At 37.6% G+C, this 24,475-nt stretch overlaps 2 protein-coding genes across 3 annotated transcripts in view; one reads left to right on the forward strand and one right to left on the reverse strand.

The window, feature by feature from the left end:
* LOC121911174 (echinoderm microtubule-associated protein-like 6) overlaps window positions 1-17,100 on the forward strand; it is a 92,954-nt gene extending 75,854 nt beyond the window's left edge. Inside the window, exons 30-44 of one of the 2 annotated variants that reach the window (XM_042432415.1) lie at window positions 3,966-4,044; window positions 4,137-4,266; window positions 4,608-4,706; window positions 6,668-6,688; window positions 7,781-7,954; window positions 9,311-9,519; window positions 10,593-10,750; window positions 10,880-10,994; window positions 11,080-11,268; window positions 11,401-11,573; window positions 11,817-11,979; window positions 13,057-13,160; window positions 14,341-14,494; window positions 15,387-15,487; window positions 16,935-17,100. In XM_042432415.1, coding sequence (XP_042288349.1) covers window positions 3,966-4,044; window positions 4,137-4,266; window positions 4,608-4,706; window positions 6,668-6,688; window positions 7,781-7,954; window positions 9,311-9,519; window positions 10,593-10,750; window positions 10,880-10,994; window positions 11,080-11,268; window positions 11,401-11,573; window positions 11,817-11,979; window positions 13,057-13,160; window positions 14,341-14,494; window positions 15,387-15,487; window positions 16,935-16,959 — 1,894 coding nt within the window. In that variant the 3' untranslated portion in view covers window positions 16,960-17,100. The remainder of the gene's footprint in view (window positions 1-3,965; window positions 4,045-4,136; window positions 4,267-4,607; window positions 4,707-6,667; window positions 6,689-7,780; window positions 7,955-9,310; window positions 9,520-10,592; window positions 10,751-10,879; window positions 10,995-11,079; window positions 11,269-11,400; window positions 11,574-11,816; window positions 11,980-13,056; window positions 13,161-14,340; window positions 14,495-15,386; window positions 15,488-16,934) is intronic. The other variant, XM_042432416.1, reaches the window with a different exon arrangement.
* Window positions 1-24,475, reverse strand: part of LOC121911227 (G-protein coupled receptor 4-like) — a 723,099-nt gene that overhangs the window by 678,398 nt on the left and 20,226 nt on the right. The window lies entirely within an intron of this gene.

The raw sequence follows: 24,475 nt of genomic DNA on the forward strand, positions 1-24,475 counted from the left end.
AAACATGTACGTCTTGAGTTTTGTCTTAAAAGTGTCAATGGAGGGGGAACTTGATCCAAAGCAGAAGACTATTCCAAAGCTTTGGAGTTGCAACCACAAAGGCACAATCTCCCCTACCCACCACCCCCGATCATGGAACAGTTAAAAACTGTTGTTTTGAGGATCTAAGAGGCCTAGAGTTGGAGTAGGGGCAGGGAGGCTCTGAAATCTACAGGTGTGCCAGTCCATGTATGGCTTTAAAAACAAATAAGAGAATTCAGTCTTGTATTTGACAGGTGTCCAGTGCAGGGATACCAGTACTGGTGTAATGCTGTCCCTCTTACTGGTACCAGTTAAGAGGACTGGCCAACACCCAGGTACAGTGAGTTGCAGTAATCCAGCCTTGAGGAAATTAACGCTGTGGTACAGGCTTCATTGAGAGAGGATGGACTTTAGTTTAGTAATCTCCCTCAGCTGAAAATAGCACCCTTTCACCACAGAGTTTATCTGATTGTCCAATTTCAGTGCCGAGTCAAAGATGACACCAAGATTCCCGGCATGAGAGTTAGATGTCAGTGGTCCTAAGTGGGTAGCTATACTCCCTGTGGTGTTGAAGGCACCAAAAACAGTCAGTTCTGTCTTGTTATCATACAACTGAAGACATTTTTTTGCCGTCCAGCATTTCACATCCTGGAGGCAATTATGGATGAATGTGTTAGCGTTGGAATCCCCCAGATTCAATAGAAGGTATAGCTGAGTTTCATCGGCGTAACAGTGAAAGGAGACATTGTGCTTATGGAAGATAGAGCCTAAAGGGAACTTATCCAAAGCAAATAAAATGGGCCCTAAAATGGAACCTTGAGGTACTCCACAAGTGACTGGGGTAGGGGAGGAGAGGGTTAAGTAGGAGGCAAAGTGCTATCTAAGAATCAGAGGACAAAGGCTTCTTTCTGGAGCCACTATTGCTGAGAAAGGGGTGTATGGACGATCTGTCAGTACTGCTCTTCTGTTAATTTACTTGAGTATTTCCATTTTTGGACATTTTCTACTTTTCCTCCTCTAAATGTCAGAATTTCAGCACATTTATCTGACAGCTGGAGTTATTTGTTACCGTGCAGATGCACATTTTAACAGTGATGCTGGCTGGAAAACTGAGCAAGCCAAAGCATTATTAAGCTGCTCAGCAAACCAGTTGTGTCAGACTGAGCATATACCTGATATGAGGCCTGATTAAGCAGCTGAATATCTACTGTTTTTTTGGGTGAGGGTCAGGTCAGAGATCTTACATAATTAGCTGCTATTTGTAGGACGAGTGGAGATAAATAAACTGGCATGATGGCTGGACTACTGAGTGGGCCATGGCATTCAGATGCCTATCAAGCCAGTGGGGCCAGCCAATGTAGATTTGCCTGAGATATAAGGCCAGGTCATGCTGCCAAGTATCTGCTGGAGAATGGTGTCAGAGGCCTCATCAGATTTATGAGGTCATAACATTAACATGAATACTGGGCTTACATGGGAATGCTCACCCAACCTTTGGCACATGTGCCGTGTATTGTTCACAGTGTTTATTATGCAGGCTACAGGATACACCGTCCATTCCAGCGAGTAAGCAAATGGCTTATAGGTTTAGCATTTTTATATCATAGACCAAACAAAACACAAGGGTAACCAAACTAAACGGTTTGACACTTAAACCAAACGCAAGTTGTAAAACACAGTCGCAGAGTGTGTAAGATAAATCCAGCATCAGTTTTCTGTTCTTTATACAGATTTATAGTTGACATACAATAAATAATCAGGCGAGTTTCAAATCAGCTCCTTACCATTTCACTGTTATGGAAAAAATAAACTGATCATTTAGAAGTTTTTATAATTATTGTTCACCTGTTAACACTAATACCTTTTGCTGACCCTGTAGCAGCAACAAACTAGGGTCAAAGGCCAGAAAAAGTACAGAAACCTTAGAAAAAAACACATACACACTCCTTTGTGCACTGACATTGTAACATTTCGGTTGTGAGTTTCATAAGTTTCTTTGGTATCTTCTCCATTAAATGCTTTCTTGGATCTTAATAGGTTTGTGAGGATATCTCCAAATCAGTCTGTTTACAGCACAACCCAGTTTGCTTTTGACCCAGGACTGAAATGACTCTCAAATTGCCTGTGCATGTTAGCCTGTTAGTACAGTTAGCTATGCTATTATATTAGCTTGATAGCCTGAAAATAAAAGTTAGGACCAGTAGCATGGTATTGGGAGACTCTTGGTGAACCGCTACGACCTGCAAGATGAGGATCACGTGACTGACGTAGGATAGTTCTCGACAGTCTTGCTAGCTTGTTTACTTGTACTGTAGAAGAATGACATAACACGAGTCTTCTTGGCATAAATTATTTTACAGCAAAGAGAAAAATGCAGTAAAGCTGTTAATCAACCTGCCATGTTTTTAAGTTTTAAAAATTGTGTTGAATGATGCAACAATTTAAAATGATCTTTGTGCATCACAACTGTCAAGATGACAGATAAAACAGTTGCAGTTGTGATATCTTTCCAGAGTTGTAAAATCCTACCTGTGAGTATTACAAACCGTTGTGTTTTAGCGTCTGATAAACCGTTTTTGTCTCACTCTTACCTTGGTCTGAATGCCGCCTCACAGTTCTTTATCACAGAATTTTCCTTCAAATTCTTGGGTCTGTCGTGGGCTAAAGACTTCCAGCAGCTCATGTAGAAAAACATCAGATAATGATGAGGACAAAGCTCAATGCCACTGGGATTTTTACACAACAAACATCATTTTCAAAAATAAGTTGCTACTTAAATATGCTAGCAGATTAGTGGCGGTGCTACCTCGGTCACGTGACCCTCGCCTTGCAGGTCGTACAGATCTGCTGAGAGTCACCCGCATGGTAGCAGTACGCTACCATGTAGCCATAACCACATCTACAACCCTAGTCACATGATGGTTTCTCTGAGGCATGAGGCCTTTATTTGTGTGTGTGTGTGTGTGTGTGTTTGTAGAGTGGTGTACATGCTTGTGATTGTATGTTTGTGTGTCTGTGTGTGTTTTCTAAAGCTCTCTACCTTGGTTCTGTCCCTCTGCTGTCCAGGGGATCCAGGTAACACCTGTACACCTGTCTGTCTGTTACTCTTTGCATTCTGTGTGTGTGTGTGTGTGTGTGTGTGTGTGAATGCGTGTGCGTGTGTGTGTTGGCATTACCACAAACTGTCCTTAGCTTGCAGGTCATTTTAAAACTGTTTGTCTTTTTTTCAATTTTTATATTAGCACTGAATTAAATGTTCACAAATGAGTCAAATCAAGTAGATATCTTTCAACGTTACAGTCTTTTTAGTACCAAAGTTCCTCTTTTTGTTACTATACTTCCACCTGCAGCTCAACAGGGAAACACTGTCCGACGAAACACAAAGAGGGAATTTGATGCTAAAAAGACTGTAAACGTGTCAGATATCCACTTGATATGACTAACTCAGACTGCTGAAGCTGAATATAAGCTTCACAGAGACTTTTAAATGACTGTGTGGACACACTGTGGATTTTGGCCTCCATCATTTCCATGAACAGGAGGAATAATTACTGTTGTTTTAAGACATATCTGTGAAATTGTGAGCCTGTCCTCTAAATGACTATAATTTAAAAGTGGTAGTTCACTGAGGAACCCACTGAGAACTGTCACCAGCTCTGCAGCTCAACTGAGCTTTTTTTTTTAGCTTCTTTTAGCTCCTATTTTTGGTTTTCTGGCACATTAACTGTCTGATTCAGTCTCAGTGTTTCTGTCCGTCTGTCTGTCTGAATTACAGCACTGTCAGTGTTGGACCTGTCACTCACAGTGTCTCACTGACTGTCCCTCCACCTGTCTGTCTCTCCCGTCCATCCTCCAGACCTGAGCACGTTGGAATATGCTTTTTCTTTGAATGAGTGATTGGTGGTCGATTGATTAATTGATTAATAGATTGATTGATCCTCCAGGCCTCCGGTGAGCCGAGCTGCGCCGCAGCCGGAGAAACTCCAGAAGAACAACGTCTCCAAGAAGAAGAGACTAGTCGAGGTATGTCTGTCTGCCTACCTGTCCTTCTACCTGTCTGTCTGTCTGTCTTCTTCTTTATCTGGGTTTTTTTTTTTTATCTCCTCCGTCTGTAGGACCTGATTTTGGATCATGTGTTTGGTTTTCGTGGCTTCGATTGTCGTAACAACCTTCACTACCTCAACGACGGCGCCGACATTGTCTACCACACTGCCGCCACTGCCATCGTCCACAGTCTCAGCACTGGTAACCAAGGCAACACACATATTATACACGTGTGAACTGCACATTGTTGTTTAAATATGTTCCATTTCCTCTTCTGTCTCTAAACTTCCTGTCTCTATTTCTGGTTATAGTATAAAAATAAAACATAATTAACACAAGTCAACAGGATTTAAATGACAGGAGGAGCAGCAGCGAGTTCAAACATTAATTCATCAAACGACAACACAGAATTTCATTACAGGATGTTTCCAACACAAAACTAAACAGGAATATGTCTGAGAAGTTCAGCTGCCGCGGTGGGGAATCAAACCTGTGACCTTTCAGATTAGAGTGATGAGTTTATGTGTCTTCTTGTGCTGCAGGAACTCAGAGTTTCTACCTGGAACACAATGATGACATCCTCTCTCTGACCGTCAACCAGCACCCCAAATACAAAAATATCATCGCCTCCGGACAGATCGGTACACTGTGTGTGTGTGTGTGTGTGTGTGACTGTGTTGCTGTTTATGCATGGCAGTGTGTAATTCTACTAACTCATCTCTACTAAATGAGTCCTGCTTTTCTCTCCTCTTGCTTCCTGTTTAACGCGCCTGCTTTACTTTTTTTTCCCACTGAATGAAATGAAAGAATTTAAAAACACAGACCGGTCTCACTAACATGGAGGAAACTTTGTCTTTATGAGGAAATATTACAGAGAACTTTGACAACAATTAGTAAAGTTTGTTCTGAAAAGGGCATATTGTTACCTAAAACAGGAGGTTTTATCCTCTGTGTGGTGTCCATTTAAGGATAGAGCTGTCACTTTTTCAAAAAATGACATTTGAACAAATTCAAACGAACACGTAATTTGATCTAATTCATTTGAACGCAACCCTTGTAGCCCCTATCCAATAACAATTTGTGGCTGCAATCACACCAGAGTTCACTCCCTGTGCAGATAAAGGACGATATTCAACCTGTAGAGTGACATTGTTATCTTGCTGTTCACAGAGTGAAATCCAGTTTGTGTTAATTCACAGTGACTAGCTAATTATACTGAAGGCAGTAGCATTTTACACAGTTAGCAAGCAGATGGACAGTGCATTTTAGGAACGCACCCCAACTGGAGTACAATACAGTTAGAATAATGAATTCCAACAAATTATTACAGATTAAATACGTAAAGTCTTATGTTTTTCTTCTTGTTCCTACAGTTTTTAGCTTCACTGTGTAGGATGATGTGTGTGCAGAGTTTGTTTTCACATTCATCTGCTGAAAGTGGAAAGTTTCTCTGAGCTCATTAAAAATCTGATTATTAGGGGGGTGGGCCTATGAGCATGATTTATGACATCACAAATAGTTTGGAGCCAATCGTGATCCGGTATTCAACTTACACAAGTGTGATGTGGAAACTTGAAGCCTCCAGTGACTTAACAGTGAAGTAGGAGACGTCTTGTGTCCAGCAGTTCAACTTATGGATTTTTTTTTTATAAGGGAGAAGGAGTAGATGTAATTTTAAGGATTTTAAGGTAGTAATTATGCTTTTTTGCGGAAAAACCATGTCAAGCAGCGTATTTTTATATGTCTTAATACATGTCTGTATGGGGTCTGTAATTTTCTCCCCAGGTTTAATAGTAGTTTGCATTTCAATTAAAAAGTGACAGCTCTGTCTTAGGACATCTTAGCTCAACATTGTTAGACTTACATCTGTACTTAGGCTAATGCTGAGATTAGCATATCAACATGATAACATGTCTATTTTGCCATTTTAACATTAAAGGATGAATTCACAACTTTTCAAGTCTGTCTTAAAACAACAGTCAGGAGCCCAAATAAACAGTGAAACATGTTTTTCTTGCTGTAATCATTCCTCCTGTTCATACTGACCATTAGAAAAAATATATTTAAAAGTTTATCTGAAGCTAATATGAAGCTTCAGTGTCCAAATGAGTCAAATCAAGTAGATATCTTTCAATGTTACAGTCTTTCTCAACAGGGAAACACTGTCTGAGGAAACACAAAGAGGGAATTTGATGCTAAAAAGACTGTAAATGTGTCAGATATCCACTTGATATGACTAACTCAGACTGCTGAAGCTGAATAGAAGCTTCACATCAACTTTTAAATGACTGTGTGGACACACTGTGGATTTTGGCCTCCATCACTTCCATTGAAAGCACATTTGAAGGAACATCTGACCCAAATTTTATGGCAATCCATCCAATAAATAATGCCTCTAGAGTTGACACCATATTATTTACATTAGTCTAATTTAATCAAGGAGAATCATCCATAAATATATAAATATCTCTCTTTACTGTCGTAGCTGACGTCAGCCTGTTTGAAACAACTCTGCAGGTTTTCATCTGTTTTGTTTTGTTTTTTGTATGTGTGTGTTTTTTGGCTGGCCTCATTTGTCACCATCGCTCTAACAACACCTCAGGTGACGTCAGTGAACTCCCAGGTAAAAAAACCCAAACTGCACCGCCTCTCCCATCATGACAGACACACTGAAACCCAGAGAACGCCTGCAGAATGACGCCATCAGGACTGTTAGCAGTAATTAAATAGTATGGATAAAGGAAAACGACTGTAAATATCCAGTGTTATTATAATATCCTGCTTTTTTATCAGCAGTTTTATTTAGCTGAACTCTGATGTTTAGTTTTCCAAATTAACCATCAGCTTTTAGATTGATTTCCTCTCTTCCTGGCAGCTGTTGGCTTCAGTTATCATCAGTTATCATCATCATCATCATCATGCTCATTTATACTTTTATTAAAGCTGTATTATTTTCCTGCAGTTGACAGTTTGCTTTTTTTTCCTCCTTGTTGATATATTCAAGTATCTACATCTGAGATTTCACACTTCACAAGTTTTGGTTGAAAATGTTAAAATTTAAAGTATTAATATATTATTTGTGATTGTAATGAAAATATCTGTAATTAAATGTAAAAATATCCCAAATCCCAAATAAAGGAAATATTATAATATAGCCTAAAAGAGTAAAGAAGAAGTTCACTATTCTCTAGATTTATATTTACAAGAAGGATGCTGCACACAAATTGTCAAATCTTTCCATTTTAATCGGTATGCACAGTACCAGACCACAAGCAGAGACGTTTTAACACAAGAAGCAACAAAAATTCACATTATCTTCATCACAGCAGGTTTTATTTTCTGACGGCCGACTCTAAACTCACAACTACAAGTCAGTTTTAACATAATGAAGTCAAATGAAACCAAAAATAAAGGAGATTCATCTATAAACTGATTGGATGAAAGTACAATTTTTTGTAAATGTACTGGAACATGAAGTACAAACTACCAGTGTGGTTTTAGTCCTTCAGTGTTTTGTGCTGCTGTTGTTCTGGTTTTCAGGGTGTTTGTAAGCTGCACTGATCCCTCTAACTGCTCTGTTTTTGTCCTGATTGCTGTGGTAGTTACCCTCCCGTTTTGGTCCAACTAACTTCTTTTTGTGACTTTTTGTCATTGTTGCATAAGAAAACATCAATCTATATCCTCTTTTCTCCTCATGTCTCGTATCTTTATGCAGGCACGACTCCTTCCATCCATGTTTGGGATGCGATGAGTAAACAGACGCTGTCCATCCTTCGCTGTCCTCACACTAAAGGCGTCGGCTACGTTAACTTCAGTGCCACAGGGAAGCTGCTGCTGTCTGTCGGAGTGGAACCTGAACACACCATCACTGTGTGGCGCTGGCAGGAAGGTCCGACTGACGTCTCATCAATAACCACTAAAAGATGTTTATTAGCACAAAAATACTGCTGCTGAGTATTGGTTCGAGTCTGTTTTAGACACTTTTCACATCTGTTTATACCACTTTTAAAAACTGGTAAAGAATATTTCATTACATATGTTTGACATATGCTGCTGGCCTGAGTGAGGCAGTAACATATTCCTCTTAATTAATAGTGATTTTGTTGGAAGTATGTATGATAGTGTTTATATCTTGTGCAGTCAATAAAAAAATATAAGTAACATTAGCATGAAAACAATAAAGTGATATTAGCATGAAAACAATAAAGTGTTGTTAACATGAAAACAATAAAGCAACGTTAACATGAAAACAAAGTGTTGTTAAAATGAAAACAATAAAGTAACATTAACATAAAAAATAAAACAATGTTAGCACGAAAACAATAAAGTATTGTTAACATGAAAGCAATAAAGGAACATTAGCATGAAAACAATAAAGTAATGTTAGCATGAAAACAATAAAGTAACGTTAGCATGAAAACAATAAAGCAATGTTAGCATGAAAACAACAAAGTAATGTTAGCACTTTGAAAATCTTGCTGTTTCCTCATGGTATACTAAACACTGGACTGTGTTGTATACAGGCAATACAGGATTTAATCAGTACTATTGATCAGCTACACAGGATCATTTTTACTCCAACAGATTATAAACAGAACAGCGTGATGGATTTTCCACCCAAAGCCACCAGTTTATACAGAAACACACTGAAACTAGTCATCAAATTGATCACCAGAGTTTTGATCACAGTCTGACAAACATTTGCAGCCTTAAACAATTAATAAAATAATAATGTATTAGCAACTCCGTTCCTGAAAAGAATTCAGTACACATGCAAAACAACAGTTTTCATGATGAATAATTCAGCCAGCGAAGATGACTGTTATTAAAAGCTACAAACTGACAAAGATTTTATCTGACAAATCTATAAGCTAATTAGGAAAAAGTTGTACTTACAGTTGGTCAGTTATATCAAACCCAATCTGTGACTATTTGTTGTGTTATTTATTTCGGCTTAGAAAATGTCATATTTAAAGATTTGGGTTTGAATAGATTAGCTGGCTAAAGCTCAGATAATGTTTATAATTAAAAAACAACCCCATAATTTTCTCTAACAAAAAATTTTGGTTATCAATTGATGTGCCTCTGATGCTAATGTTTGCCTTCAAAAACAGATATTTCCTGCAATAAAACAAAGAGCAAGAGATCAAAGAAAGCACAGATGACAAGAGTATGTAAATAATATTAATTTAGATTATAATAGAACACAATATTATATAAAATAACAGCGCTGTGTCCACTGCAGGATCCAAGGTGTGCAGTAAGGCCGGACACCCCGACCGGATCTTCGTGGTGGAGTTCCGGCCAGACTCGGACTCCCAGTTTGTGTCGGTGGGAATCAAACATGTGAAGTTCTGGACGCTAGCCGGCGGCGCTCTGATGTACAAGAAGGGCGTGGTGGGGACGGTGGAGGATGGCAGGATGCAGACGATGCTGTCTGTCGCCTTCGGTGCTGTGAGTTGCAATGTTACAATTTCATTTGGCAGGTGGTTTTATCCAAAGTGACGTATACATGACAGTCAATACAACACAAGCAAAGATCTAGTCAGGAGAGAATAACACGAGTGAGTGCCATAAAGCTAAGTTCAGGTCTGATAGGACATTGGTGCCAACAGGTGGTGCATAGAGTGCATAGAAGTGAATAATCATGCTTTAAGTCCATCAGGTCCGAAGGTGTTTGCGAAAGAGCTGGGTCTTTAGTTTCTCTTAAAGATTGAGACTGTTCAGATTCAAATCAACATGATTGAGCAATCAAAGACACATGAACCTTAAAGGTTAGTTGGTGACATCAATCATGGTTTCTCTCCAGTATGGACTCCTGAGTGGATCTTGAGATTCCCCTTGTTTGGTAAAACTTTTCCAACAAACATTGAAACCAAATGGTTTCTATCCTGTGTGGATTCAAAGCACCGTATTTTCTCAATAAAAGACGGGGCGTGGTCAACACCAACAAATAGAGGCCAACCCCCAAAACAGGCCGAGGAAGAAACAATGGTGGATAAACTCTGTTATATCCAGTGCGTATGTCTAGCCGACTGTCACAGGTAGGGGAGGGGGGCGGAGGAGATGCGATATTGTTTAAATAAGGGGATAACGGCGCATATTTTATTAATAACGCTCTCTTTAATAGTTAACGCTCTCTGCAAATATGGAGAAAAGACTGAAAGTCATAAGACTAACTCCTCCCTCCTTAATAAATCATTGGCATGTGTGCATCTTACGTTTCGTGCCATATTTCTCTCCCTCCCTCCGACTCTCAGAGACAGAAAGTGAAGCAGATTTGTTTATTCACCCCAAACAGAAAATGTCCCAACTGTACAGTAGCAGTTAGCAGTGGAGCGTGTCTGTCGGAGTGTTTTTGTGTGTTTGTGCTTCAGCCTCTGACTGAACTCAGAACTCACCAGAGCGTGACCCTTCGTATCCTGGGACCATTACATGCCTGTGTAAGGGGAACATGCCCTCTCAGACGGGATTATTCAGACACACATAAACTTACCTGAAGAGTGACAGAGAATGTGTGTTTGCAGAATAACTTGACCTTCACCGGAGCCATTAACGGGGACGTGTATGTGTGGAGGGACCACTACCTGCTGAGGGTGGTGGCGAAGGCTCACACCGGGCCGGTTTTCACCATGTACACCACGCTGAGAGATGGACTCATTGTCACCGGCGGCAAGGAGAGGCCGTGAGTAACACACCGACAGCAGATTTACACATACATTGGAAATTTAATTATACCCAATTTTACCTGAATTAGAGTAAAAAATCATAGTCCTTCTATGAGTCATAACTCGGCTGTGTGTGTGTTTGTCAGGACTAAGGAAGGCGGTGCGGTGAAGCTCTGGGATCAGGAGATGAAACGTTGTCGAGCGTTCCAGCTGGAGACGGGGCAGCAGGTGGAGTGTGTCCGGACTGTCTGCAGGGGCAAGGTGAGAACTTTTGAGTTTTTGATCTTCACCCTTCCGGCCTCTCTCCATCTCGCCTTCCTCTTCATCGGACCCTCCTCTCCCTCAGGGTAAGATCCTGGTGGGCACGAAGGACGGGGAGATCATCGAGGTCGGGGAGAAGAACGCGGCGTCCAACCTGCTGCTGGACAGTCATGCTCGGGGAGGAATCTGGGGTCTGACTGCTCATCCTGCTAAAGAGCTCTGCATCACCGCCAGCGACGACGCCACCATCAGACTCTGGGACCTCACAGACAAGGTACACAAACACACACACACACAAGTCCAACTTCCAATTTCCAGCTACACTACTAGAAATTGGAAATAAATGATAAAACATTAGTATCAGATGTGTGGTAATTCTGTTCTGTTTCCTTCTCTTTCTGTGTAGAAACTGTTGAACAAGGTGTGTGTCGGCCACGCTGCCCGCTGTGTGAGCTACAGTGCAGATGGAGAGATGCTGGCTGTTGGGATGAAGAACGGCGAGTTCCTCCTCCTCCTCGCCAACTCGCTCAAGATGTGGGCAAAGAAACGAGACCGCAGCCACGCCATCCAGGACATCCGGTAGGAGAGAGTGTAGAGGGACTGACAGGAACTCTTTTAATGGCGTCATCTTGTTGTGTTCTCTTCTTCTGCAATGGTTTAATGGCACCGACTAGAGGATTAGCACCACCTGCTGTTTATCATTACGAACCACCTCCTAATATTCAAAGAAACTCCAGTGGATTTAAATGTGCATTAATTTGAATTCCTTTTTCAGACACTCTGGAAATTTGATTAAAATACCTAACATGTTTGTGTGTGCAGGTTCAGTCCAGACCGGCGGTTGTTGGCGGTTGGTTCGGTGGAGAACACGGTGGATGTTTACGATGTGAGTGGAGGACCGAGTCTGAACCGACTGGCTTACTGCAGTGACATCCCTGCTTTCATCCTGCAGCTCGACTTCTCTGCTGACAGCTGCTATATACAGGTATATACACATACTGCTATATACGGGTATATACACATACTGTACATACTGTTATATACAAGTATATACACATACTATACATACTGCTGTTATATACAGGTATATACACATACTATACATACTGCTGTTAAATACAGGTATATACACATACATCTATATACAGGTATATACACATACTGTACATACTGCTGTTATATACAGGTATATACACATACATCTATATACATGTATATACACATACTATACATACTGCTGTTATATACAGGTATATACACATACTGCTATAGACAGGTATATACACATACTGTACATACTGCTGTTATATACAGGTATATACACATACTGTACATACTGCTATATACAGGTATATACAATTACTGCTATATACAGGTATATACATATTCTGCTATATACAGGTATATACACATATTATACATACTGCTGTTATATACAGGTATATACACATACTGTACATACTGCTATATACAGGTATATACACATACTGTACATACTGCTGTTATATACAGGTATATACACATACTGCTATATACAGGTATATACACATACTGTACATACTGCTGTTATATACAGGTATATACACATTCTGCTATATACAGGTATATACACATACTGCTATATACAGATATATACACATTCTGCTATATACAGGTATATACACATATGTACATACTGCTGTTATATACAGGTATATACACATACTGCTATATACAGATATATACACATTCTGGTATATACAGGTATATACACATTCTGCTATATACAGGTATATACACATACTGTACATACTGCTGTTATATACAGGTATATACACATTCTGCTATATACAGGTATATACACATACTGCTATATACAGGTATATACACATTCTGCTATATACAGGTATATACACATACTGTTGACTGCTGTTATATACACAAGCAGGAACTGTACATGTACACAGTTTATATATATGTATATAGTATGCAGTCTATATACAGTACCCATCTATGACTTCAGTAACCTAACATTGTGTGTGTGTGTGTGTGTGTGTGTGTGTGTGTGTGTGTGTGTGTGCAGGTGTCCACAGGAGCTTATAAGCGGCAGGTATTTGAGGTTCCTTCAGGGAAGCTGGTGAGCGACCAGGCAGTCATTGACAGAATCACCTGGGCTACCTGGACCAGGTAACACACACACACACACACACACACACACACACACACACACACACACACACACACACACACACACACCGGATTCAAATGAGTTTAGGAATTAAATTAATCTAAAACTCAAAAGCCAAAAATCACAGAATAACATCAATTTCCACAGTTTCTTCTGATGCATGATGATTATATCTGATGTAACAATCAGTCAGTCAGGATCAGTGAGATAAATACGCATCAGCTGACTCTGTTGCATATGATGATGTTTGATATGAGTCTCATACAACAAAGATCTGAGTGAACTGTTTCATAGTCTGTATCTGCTGCAAGAGTAGATCCTGAGAATAAATAAATGAAATAACATATCAACATAACATGCATTCAGAAATACTATGTTCTGTTCTGATCCGATACACACCTGCAAACAGACAAAATACAGATTAAGAGAAGCTTGTGTCGACCAAACAAATGAGTAAATGAGTACAGGATCAAACAAACACTTACTGTACTGTATCTCCTGAATCCAGCTGCAAGAAGGCTTTTACTGTGAAATCCCTTAAAGTCATACATCCACCAACTGTAAAAGAAAAGTACAACCGTTCAAAACTTTGAACAGACAGCTCCACCATTACAAACAGCAGCTGCTAAACAGTTAACACTTTGCACCCGACGGATGTAATTTGCATCAGTAAGCTCACTCCTTCTTCTTGGACGCTGAAACACACAGAGAAGATACACATCTTGTTAGATTCAGCGTGGCTATAAATATCTCTGATGTGAACTTGAACTAGATTATCCCCCAATAAAACACGAAGAATAACAGTAAGAGAATGTTCTATTCTGTTTTATGTGACATCACTGAGGCTCAGAATGTCAGAATGTGTGACACTCTCCTCCATCCATTCCTGTACAGAAAACCTGTGGACAGAACTCAACAGTTTTAAACAGCACAAAACTATTTTTCACAAAAAAACATGTACAGTACAACTCACATGCAGATTGATGCATTTCAGAGTAACTCAACTTATTCTGAAAATAACAACATATGACATGTAGTGACTCTGCTAAAAGCCTGTAAACAAAGAGAGTGAAAACAGAGCGAAAAGAAAAGCAAAGGACTGAAAGGGTTAAAATCCAAAATCATAACCAAAGTGAGTTCATTTGTTTTGAATCACTTTTTGTCTTTTCTCTCCCTCAGTGTTCTGGGAGATGAAGTTCTGGGGATTTGGCCACGAAACGCAGACAAAGCCGACGTCAACTGTGCATGTGTGTCGCATGCCGGCCTCAACATCGCCACGGGCGACGACTTCGGATTGGTCAAACTCTTCGACTTCCCCTGCACTGAGAAGTTTGTGAGTTGCTGACATTTTCATTTGAAAATAGTTTGATCGAAGTTCCTTTCTGTGACAGATTTGATGTTCAAGCAATTTGAAGCCACTTGTTGTAATGATAACAGTGAATGAAATAAAGCAGTTGAATAAATAATAGTAATTTTTACTGTAGCGTCACTGTGATGCGTGACATAGCATCAGATTCAACAGACTTGTTTAGTGTCCCTGTTATGGCAGGTTACATGTGTTAGGCCACATAAATTAACCAATTAAAACCAATTAATTACAGTAATTAGTAGCCAATTACAGACAAATGGTAGGAAATACCCAATACAAAGGCATAGGTTGTGTTTGGGGACATACAAATATGGAATGTACCAAGTTTGGTGAAGATTGGATGAAATATGGAGAATGGAAAGTGAAAACTATGTACAGCAAAAAATTTAAAATGGTGGCACATTTTCATGGTGCGAGTGGGCGTGGCTTATATCAATCTCTTAAACTCAATTCAATGAATCCACATGAGTTATTAGCTAAAACATGCAGAGTGTCCTAACTGACCAAGGACCAATAACATGTTTCTTCTTTAGCGTGTATAATTTTAGAGATACTGAGTATTGATTTTATATGTATTGATGTATTTATTTAGTGTAGTATTATAAAAATATTTTTATATTTTTTGTTAGCAAGAGCAATAACAATTCTTCAAACACTGATACATTTTTATAACATTTTATTTTTCACATTCATTTTTCTTGTCATTTCTATTTTTGACACTAAGATTTTGATGATGACAGGATTGTTTCACCAAACATTAAAATAAGCTTATACACAATGTCGAGGTCAAAGGTCACAGCTCGATGATGGTGAAGAAGTGAAGTTGAAGTACTTTTATTTATTTATTTTTCTACAGGCCAAACACAAGCGCTACCTCGGCCACTCGGCTCATGTGACCAACATCCGCTTCTCCCACGACGACAAATACGTGATCAGCACAGGAGGAGACGACTGCAGGTAAACCAATCGCTGATCAATAACACCTGACGATCACCTCAAACACAGCTGGAATAGTTTGAACAGTTTACTTCAGCCTTAAAAAGATGAAATATCAAATTATTTCTCTTTCAAAAGTAATGAGTTACTGCTCAATTTATCAAATGTACACTTAATTAAAAATAATCTGCATTTATGAAATATTATTATTAAATATTACCAAATTTATTAATATTAATATTATGCACACAAACACATTTATATAATGTAAAAGCACACTTTCACCCACATATACTCAGCTATATATAAAGTAACACTTGTGCAGGAGAGGTAGGACGCTAAAAACTAAAGAGTTACATGAAATAAAACGATGGGAATGATATTGTGATGATGAGGGAACGAGGAAAAAATAATTACAAAATGAAGAAAAAAATGAAACTCAAAGGCTTGTATTAGATGCGTAAAAAAATCAGTTTTAGTTATGTTTTAAATTTGACTAGAAAATAACTGACACAAAAATCCTCATTTTCGTGTAAAATAAGATAAGTCATAGAAACAGTAGAAAATAAATAAACAGTAGAATGATTTAAAATAATAAATACAACAAAATAAGAAATGTATTTGAAGTTACAAGGTTTGTTGTAGTATTAAAGTCAAACTGAACCTAGGATATCTATATTGTACATATGTAGAATACATAATAGAGCTGCAAGGATTGACGGAATAATATTTTTTAAATTAATTACAAACTATTATTATATTATATTGTTTTAGCTGTTTTTTTAAGCATAAAATGCTAAAAAATTCTCTGGTTCCAGCTTCAAAAAAGTGATGATTTATGCTGATGAATATCTTTGGCTGAAGCTAAACGATTGTTTTCATTATTGATTCATCTGTAGATTATTTTTTTAAATTAATCGATTACTTGTTTCGTCTATAAAGTGTCAGAAATTTGTTAAAAAAGCCTTGCATGGTACAAAAAAACTGCAACTAATCATAATTTATGTTTATGTTTTATGTTTATAATTTAAGTTTATGGTGAAGTCTTCAATTTAGTTGTTTTGTCTGACTAACAGTCCAAAACATAAAGATATTCAATTTACTTTCAAATATTACAAAGAAAAAATAGCAAATTGTCACAACTGAGCAGCTGGAATCAAAGAACGTTTGGCATTTTTGCTTTGAAAAACTATTGAAACGATTAATCGATTATCAAAATAATTTTCTTTCTATCAACCAATCGTTGCAGCTTTATAATTGGCAGATAATGAAGATAATCATTAGTTGCAGCTCTAATATACAATATGTATGCATCTGGTATAATAGTAAATACAAAATATATGAATAATATAGTATTAGTAGTATATAAAAAAATGGCATTAAGATCCAAAATGTAATTCCAAGAGTAAAATCTGCAGCAGTTGAGTTTTATTCATCTAATCTTTAACTGTTATAATGTTTGTTTCAGTGTGTTTGTGTGGAAATGCCTGTAAAACACAGAGATTTCTGTCGTCTGCTGACGCTTTGAGCCAAAGCACCTTCACAGCACCACAAGTGGATCCAGCAGGAATCAAACCCACAACCTGAACCCGAAGTTCCCTGAAGAGTTTCAACACTGAAGACGAAAAGAAGACTGATACCGACACACAAAAAAAAACTTCAGTGACGAGACACGACTTTCAGGAGACATTTCATATCTGCTCTGGTCGTCTTCAGCGTCGTCTTTACGATGGCGAAGCAGAAAACTACAGACTGCAGACAAACACCTCAGACGCTTCGTGATGGATCACATGACCCTGAACACGAACATGACACAAAGAGGTGTAAAGAAAACATTGCTCAGTTTCCACCAAAAACCCTCTGAACCAGAGCAGAGAAGCAGACTTGGTTGTGTTTTTGTTTTTGGTTCATTTGGACGGTTCAGTTAGACGCCAACCACCAGGGCTTTAAAAGTAAAAGTCCGTCCATCTCCTTCTACCCAGAAAGCCTTGCATGGGGTTTTTTCACCTCAGATGACGCATGAGGTGCACTTCCTGCAGAAACAAGTAAGAAAGTGTTGAGCACATCTGGCCTGTAGCTCCAGTTTGCATACATTTGAGAGTTTTGTGGTGACAAATACATTCCAGACGCAGCCTGAAAAATAAAAATAAATGGAGAAGCTATCATGTAGTTGATTGAAACCCATTTCCTCTATGAAAACAGCATCTTATTTCAGTAATCATGAATGCATTAATCTCAAACACAAACTGGAGTTCAGTCTGGTTCTGAGTCGGTCACATTATGAACTACGGAGACGCTGAAACAGCTCGAGTTGTCCTGTCTGAAGTTTCCTCTCATCTGTGATTCTGTTCTTTTCAGACACAGTAACGAGGCTACAGAGCTGCTTTCAGGTCATGGCTGGAAAAATCATTTAAAGGATAGGTTCTGTTTTTAAAAGTCTGTCTTAATATGTACATGGAGAAAGGTCTTGGTCACTACATCAAGTCGGTATCTTCCGAAGTTGCAGCCAAATTCTTTCTGTTACTGCAGAATGTAGTTCCTTGCTTATTTGCGGCGGAGGGATACATTCTGGTATTTGCCTGTAAGTTTGATGACATTACCCAGCTTTCACTACTCAAGACGTGCCCAGAGGAAACTTCCAAGGGATTTTTTTCTCTCCAGATTTGATAGCTGAAGTATCATATTTTGCTGTTTTTAGACACAAATTATTTGGTAACAACCTGCTCCTCATTGGGTTTTTCCATCAGCCCGGGACGGTCCTCTTCAGCCGCTTTGTGCCAAGCCAACCCACGATGAAATGTTTCTACTACAGCCTCAAAACAGGGGATAGCCATGGCGACCCCCCCCCTTCCTCCTCTTCTCAAACAAGCGGTGTGTTGTGAGAGAAAACTGAGTTTTTAAAAGTCTCAGCTCTCAGTACTTTTGTAGCTTGTAACTGAATTTTTTGTGGTTTAAAGTTTAGCTTCTCTCCTCTGTTCCTGTTGGTACTTTCAGATATTATTATTATTTTTTACAGTTTCTTGATGGCTTTCAGCTGTTTCAGAGCTGTATTAAGTTACCGATGATGAAAACCCAACCGGGTTATAAATACTGCAGCGAGGAAGAGTACAAGCAGAAACAGCCACAGTGAGAAGTTAGATGAAGAGCTGTAGACAGCAGGCTCTTAATGCAGTTTCTGCCAGCAGCTTTGAAAGGAACAACATGAGCAAATGTGTTCCAGAGATTTCCTTTGAGAGATCCTGAAAAGACCGATTTGGGCCGAGGGACCAAGGATGGCCAAAAACACAGCGTGTAACGTGAGTAAAAAGACAGCTCCAGCAATAAATCTACGTGCGACTAGCAGAATGCAACCCGTCGCTGCAGTAATAACTCAGTATGGCAAGGATCAGTATAGTCACGAGCAGTATGGCGAGTAGGAATTGTTACAGCGACCAAGACCTATTTCCACATATGTATGGGCATGTCAGTATTTTGTTACATCAGACTTGAAAAAACCTGAACCCTATCCTTTACAGTAAGTGAGAAAAGTGAAATTTACAGAATGTTTAATTGTAAACAAAACTAATCACAAACATTTAATAAGACAAACAGTAACGTGGTCAAGTTCTGCTCATGGTTAATACCAGATCCAGTTTTATACAGTTCAACACTGGATTATAATTTCAACCAGACTGATCTGATCAAGCTGCTGAGACAATACTGCTGTTAGAAATGATATAAGTCATTATGGATATTGGACCATGAGAAAAGTGAAACTGCTTTACAAAAAATTGGGTTCAGGTTCATATTTACAGAAACCCCCTGAGGTTTGTCTGTCACCGAGAGAAGAAACTTGACATTTAATTTAAAATCACTCTTCATTTCAAAGAGCCTTTACTGTATCTGTCGTCAGATGTCATCACACTTAAGTGCCTTTCTGGATCTTTCTACCTGTGTTTGTTTGTTTCTTTTTGGGGATGGGGGATTTCATACACAATTTTTGTTTATCCATTACCAAACTTATTTTGTACTCTTGTCTGGTGCTACACTGAGAATGTTCATTCATCCAAAAATGGACGAAAAAAAAAAGCATTTTTTGCTTCGCTGCTTCTTTTTGTTTTACAGACATGAAACATCCAAAGCATCGTGATCATAAAATAAATAAATAATACAAAATAATACAAAATACATGTTAAGAGGAATATTTATGGAAATATCTAAATGTTATTTATGCCTAATTTATACCTGTGGACATGAAGTGTGGATGAGTTTTGTGTCTGAACTGTTGAATATTAACTTGTAACTGTTGTGAAAAGTGTGTTTGTGTGAAGACAAATAGAAGAAAAAGACAGTTTCACCAGCTGATTGTAAATCCATCACTAAGTTATTGTGTAAAGTCATAGTGACTACTAACTAGTTTCAAACTAGTGATTTACTAAATAAAGTTGCACTGTTCAAACTTAATAAATGTCTTATCTAGAAGTGACTGTAGCATCATGAGCTGTAACATAACTTCCAAAAATAACAGTTTTAGGGGCCAAAATATAAAATAAAGTCAACTGCCAATCCTTTGGTAATGTAGATATGACTTTGTTTTATTTCTATCTGCATACTTGGAGAAACATATGTTTTAGAATTAGTGGTATTCATGCAGTTTACAGTGAGAGGAAAATGTCCCATTATGCTAATTGTTATTTGATCATTAAGTCTAAAGTTATTAGCATAATATTTTTGTGTTTTTTTTGTCTTGAATTGTGAAGTGTCAGGTCAGATATGTCGACCATATTCCATATTAACTTTTTCACTCTTCAATCTAAATATTCAAGTCAAATATTAGCAGGCTAATGTTAGTTTTGTCAGTTGGTTCTTTCAGCGTGTTAATGTAACAGTTTCACCTGCAATTGGTAGCTGTATTTAGTAACAACTCTATGTGACAACTAGCTTGTGGTATAATTACTTATTATTACTTATTTATCATTAACTAATTTAGTGATGTGTAAATCTGCACTTAGTAAACACTTTAGTAATGTGTAAATCAGTTAAACATCTATAATGTCATATCCAATTAAGCTAACAGACGTTATTTGATCATTTAGTCTGACATTATTAGCATCAAGTTCAGTAATTTGAGGTATGTTGTGTTTTTTCTGTTAAATGAAAGTGTCATGTATGACCATATTCAATATTACCTCTTCTACTATTCAATTTTAGTTAGCTTTAGTTCAACCTTAGCCTCATTATACCATCTGTGTTTACTAAGTGCAGATTGATGCATCACTTAATTAAGATGAGTTGTTACTAAATATTTACACCCACTAACTGCCAGGTGGAACCGTAACTGATGAAGCTAACGTTAGCTTGCTAATATCTGAGCCATTTTAAACTGAAGAGTAAAAGAGGTAATACTGAATATGGTCGACATATCTGACCTGACACTTCACAGAAAGCAAACAAACAATTATTAGCATAACAAAAATGTTACGCTAATAATGTTGGACTACTAATACTGAATACTACTAGTTTTAACACATATTTCTTCAGCTAGGTAGATGGAAATAAAACAAAGTCACACAAACATTCATAAAGAATTGGCAGTTTCCTTATTTTGTCTTTTATCCCCTAAAACTGTTATTTGTTAAATTTAAATTTATGTTACAGCTTGCGATGCTACAGTACAGTCACTTAATAAACGGCTCTACAGACGTTTCCTGGCAACCTGTTTACATATTACTGAAGTGTTTACTACATAAGACATTTCTTAATGTTTTGATGTTGCAACCTGATTTAGTAAATCACTAGTTTGAAACTAGTTGATAGTCACAAAGAACTCAAGAAATATTTTGCACACAAACTTAGTGATGGATTCACTATCGACTGGTACAATCTAATCCTGATTCGTTGACTCATTTACCTCGACACACTCACTTTCCCAGAGGTCAATCAAGTAATCGGCGAAATCATCCAAAACACCAGATGTGTCCCTTCCGGTTTGAAAAGAAAAGAGTGAGATCAGTCTTATCAGTTTTATCAGTCCCTCCAGGAAATTGCGATTTTACGATCACAATAATTAACACAAATTATGGAAATCTCTGCGATATTTGCGAGAGCTTGCAATTTGCTAAATTAAATCATATGATATGCCATATCACATATGACTCTTCATTGGTAGTAGTTTAAAAAAAAAATCTTATTATTTTCCTTTGCTGGCAATTTTTTCCATTTCCCACAATTTTACCATAAAAAGAGCACATAAAACATTGAGAAGTGTATTGCAATTTTTGAGAAAAGCTGCTGTAAAATCAAGCATTTGTGGCCACAATAATCACAAAAAAACCCCTGCAAAATCCTGGAGGGACTGTTTTATATTTAGCTGGCAGGGATCTTCACTTAATGGATCACTAATAAATTTAAGGTTAGGGATCAAAGGTCACTGCACCAGAATACAAACAGAGCCAGCTGGAAAAACTTCAGAAACAAAAAAATCCAAACATGTACTGTCTCATCAGTAACATGAGGTTGAAGCTCTAAAAATGAAATCCTCACAGTACGATGAAGGTTTTAGGATCTCATTCTCAGCATCTGCTGCAGCAACTTACATAAAACTTCTTTAATATTTTGGGAAATATTTTCATCTAAGTTACATTTGACAAATTCAATAGATAAAAAAGCTTCTTTTGGCTATATGTGAAAGACCAGAAAGGGACATGGAGGGAAACTGTTTTTAAGCTATTTTAATGTCACCATTACAAAGAGGTTTTCTTGAGATTGCAAGATAATAAACATAGTTTTTCTGTCATTTTGAGAGTAAAAACAGTTTTCATGTGATAACAGGAAAGTAATGACACGCTTAAAAAGAGGATTGTTTGGCACAAAATTTGTCCAAAATGTTTGATCTTGATGTTAAAAAACATTGAATTCCTGTACTCTATAAAACAACACATAACAGTTATTGAAAAAAATACTCATAACTGACGTCTTAATGATGCTAAAAAGGTCCTAAAAGATATTTTCACTGTGCTGTTGATTCAGATTTACTAGTTAACAGTCTGCTGTACAGTGTTTGTGCAGCGTGCATGTGTGTGTGTGCAGAAGTTATCAGAAAAATAAAATATAACAGAAGAGGCCAAGGAACACACATGAATAAAAATAAAATTAATAAATGTTGTTGAAGATGTAAAGAAAAAAAAAAAGAAATTGTTCCTCATATGCTGCACTAGATCGGTTTTAGTTTGCGGTGAAAATGTTTTTATGTGTACAGATTGTTTTTTTGGTTTTCAGATGATTTGTATCATACTGTACATGAAAATATAAATGAGATGCATGAATTTATTTTTAAACCAAAACATGTTTTGTGGATGATGATGATGATGATGATGATGATGATGAGATTTTATGGTATGAATGACACTCATTTGTTTATTTTTATACCGAGTTCATTGTGATCAAAGAGTGTGTGTGTGTGTGTGTGTGTGTGTGTGTGTGTGTGTGTGTGTGTGTGTTAGTCAAGTGTATAAACAGATTAAATGAGACTCGTGCAAGAAAACTGGCTGATGGATTTTTCTTCTGTCTTAGTGACTTAAGGAAACTTTTCACTAATTGAAAGTCCAGGTTTGAGACCTGGTCTTGTCGTAATAAATCTTTGGACCCCAGTTGGAAAAAGTTTCAGATCAGCTCAAGGAAAAACTTCTCTTTGGAGTCCAAAAAAGAATCATCAGGAGTCAGGGTTCAGAGCAGCACAATGTTCTTTAATGCCAGCAATAAAGGAGGGCAGTTTACAGTGCACACAAGGTTCACCAAACTTACTCTGAGTTGCTAGGGCCAGTGCTCCTTTTTTAAATACTGTTTGGCTTGCATAGGGCACACCTCTAGTCCAACCTCTTCATACTGGCCAATTACACTATTAGAAACTCTTTACATCACCTGTTGCAGGCCTAACATCCTTAGGATAGGTTCCAGATAGGCTTGGACATGTCTGGGCATGTTTTGTTTGTCCAGACATGTCCTTTTATTTTTTTAAAGCTATTCAGGTTTCTTTTACACTATTATTTCCAAATTCCTCTTCTGGTTTTATTTTTTTAAAGTCATTCTTGCCATTTTTCACCCTTATTTCTTGATTATCCCTTGAGGTTATTTTTTTTTAAAAAATAATGAAGTTTAATACAAACATCCTTACAATTTCATCCAGTGCACTGAGTGTGATTATCTTTAACATATTATGTGCCCATTCATTAATTACAAAGTTCTGTGAGGTGTACATATAATATGATTAGCATAATGCTTCATAATAATAACAATTCAATATACTTCTGCTTAAAACTTATAGTATTAATAATAATCATTTTGCATTGCATTTTGTTTCTTTCAGCACATCACAAGTCTTGTAAAATTATACCACAGTCTGATGTGGTCCAGATGAGAAGAGAAGTGAAATTGCCATTTTTTTTCTATTCTTAAACTAGTCTTCAAGTTAATCTAGTCCAAGTTTTACAGGTTTGAGTGCTGTTTCTACAGTTTTTCAGTAAATGTCAGTTGGGTGTTATGAATGATGAATGATAGACAGGAGACAGCAACACAGTTCATTACCAGAGCAACACTGTTTCAAATAAAATGTCAGTCAAGTTTATCAAATCAATTGACAATTTACCACTCTATTTTTCAATTCACATACATTTCATCACTTCCATTTTTTCCAGTTATTTTCTGTTATTCCCACCCTCAAAATGGCAATTTTGTGTTGTGAATGATGAATGATGAATGTAAGATGGGAAAATGATGAAACGTGGCTGTTTTCATCTTATCACCACTGTTTTAATCAGATCAGCTTTAAATTGATCAATTTATCAATCTGTTTTTCATTTCACATTCGTTTTCATCACATCCTTTTTTTTATCAGTTAACTTTTGTTACTTCCATTTGGCAGATCCAAATAAATTTCATGAATATATAAATCATTCTGTCATCATTTTTGTATTAGAACTGCTGTATGTTAGCGTGAGGAGAACATAAACACCATGAATGGAAAAGAGAAGA

The sequence above is a fragment of the Thunnus maccoyii genome, chromosome 14, assembly GCF_910596095.1.
Source record: "Thunnus maccoyii chromosome 14, fThuMac1.1, whole genome shotgun sequence".
NCBI lineage: Eukaryota > Metazoa > Chordata > Actinopteri > Scombriformes > Scombridae > Thunnus > Thunnus maccoyii.